General features: G+C 44.8%; 1 protein-coding gene across 1 annotated transcript; it reads left to right on the top strand.

The window, feature by feature from the left end:
* Positions 1–458: 458 nt before the first annotated feature.
* On the top strand, positions 459–1,235 carry F5891DRAFT_987042 (uncharacterized protein; the record flags this gene model as incomplete). The annotated part of the gene is made up of 3 exons (XM_041377854.1): positions 459–638; positions 697–978; positions 1,104–1,235. 3 exons carry the CDS (start codon positions 459–461, stop codon positions 1,233–1,235), a joined length of 594 nt encoding a protein of 197 aa, XP_041217776.1.
* Between the last annotated feature and the right edge of the window lie 281 nt (positions 1,236–1,516).

Below are 1,516 nucleotides of genomic sequence, written 5' to 3'. Positions count from 1 at the left end.
TTCTGCTTAAGTGCACGCTTCCGTTATAAGTCGCACGTCAACATCTATCGTCGGCCACTATCGCTCATCGGCGCTTCACGTCGCCTTCACTCACTCGCGCGCCTTACCAGGCTTGACCAAGCGTCCGGTTCAGTGTTTCCCTCCGTTTTATACACCTAGAGGAACCTTCTCAGTAGCAATCCCCTTGGGCCGACGTATATCTCACTCACCGAGGACTACTTGAGTTATCTCATACCCCCTATATTCACTCACTTCCCATTCCTCTTCTACACCATACAATGGGATTATACGGGACCGTAGTATGGTTACCATACCCGTACCGCCGGTGCTTCCAGGTCACATTTGACAGTCACGGGGTACAGTCATTTGAGTACTGTATATCACCGTATGTGTATGGCCGTATATAGCCATCATACGGTACATATGGTTCTGTGAATATTAGTATAGTGTAATGCCCAATGTGTTTGAGTCATGTTACTTGTGGCAGCCTCGTGCCTTCTTTTGATATTGATGGCGACAACGACCTACTACTAGTGGCAACACTGACACTATTTGCAGTGCTTATTCCTGAACTTCCAACATCCAGCTTCCTCACTAGTGGCTGTGACTTTGACAGCATGCAGATCATCAACCTACCTGTATGTTTCTCTCACACTGATCTATAATATATCAAGTTCCAATGTTTTTTATGTCCAGAATACTCTGTTGATTCTCGTGCCCGATCCGGGGGGAATGTCCACTATGCTGATTGAAATATGCACAAGGTTCTGCTCCCTTCCCCTATGTGTGCTTGCCTACTCCAACCTTTGGAAAATACAACTTCGATTGATGGCCTCCTCGAGCACCCTGAATGCTGAACCTGCTGCTGTCGACCCAGGTTTTCAGGAGGTTCTTGGTCATGCTAGTCTCCAACCCAACACGATTAGAACACTAATGTTGGTCAAACAGCGGCTGTGCCTGGCTTGTAATGCCATCATGGTGATTGATTGAATGATACTAGTACCAGCTGATACTTGTTTGTACTACATACTAGCTACTGTACTAGTAATTCGATGTTTTTCGTCTCCCGTATGACCATATTGACTGACTGTATGACCATATAGTTACCCGCACCGTACCATCGACAATATCGAGTACACTGTATGGCATACGGGACGATATGGGCAGTACCCGTATGGCTACCGTACAATTGTACGGCCGTAACCGTATACGGTTACGGTGACCAGCCCTATTAACTATGCAATTTGTACATTGATTGCTGCAATGGCGCAACATCATGATCTTGTTGTGAGCTCCTCATCGGAAACTTAATTTTCAGACATACATCGCTATGTACCAATAAATCAAATTTATTGTGGTATACATACCCATAGTCACCTTGCTTGCAAGGTCATATGGCATGCGACAATGTGTGTGGGATTTTCTGCCAATAATAAACAATAATAAATATCAATAAACCGTATACGGCTTTGTTTCTACAATCACAATCAAGTACCATCTACTATGTCGCAAAAGC

The sequence above is a fragment of the Suillus fuscotomentosus genome, assembly GCF_016647785.1.
Source record: "Suillus fuscotomentosus strain FC203 chromosome Unknown F5891scaffold_142, whole genome shotgun sequence".
In the NCBI taxonomy this organism is placed as follows: Eukaryota; Fungi; Basidiomycota; class Agaricomycetes; order Boletales; family Suillaceae; genus Suillus; species Suillus fuscotomentosus.
This window is presented reverse-complemented; position numbering and strand designations above follow the sequence as displayed.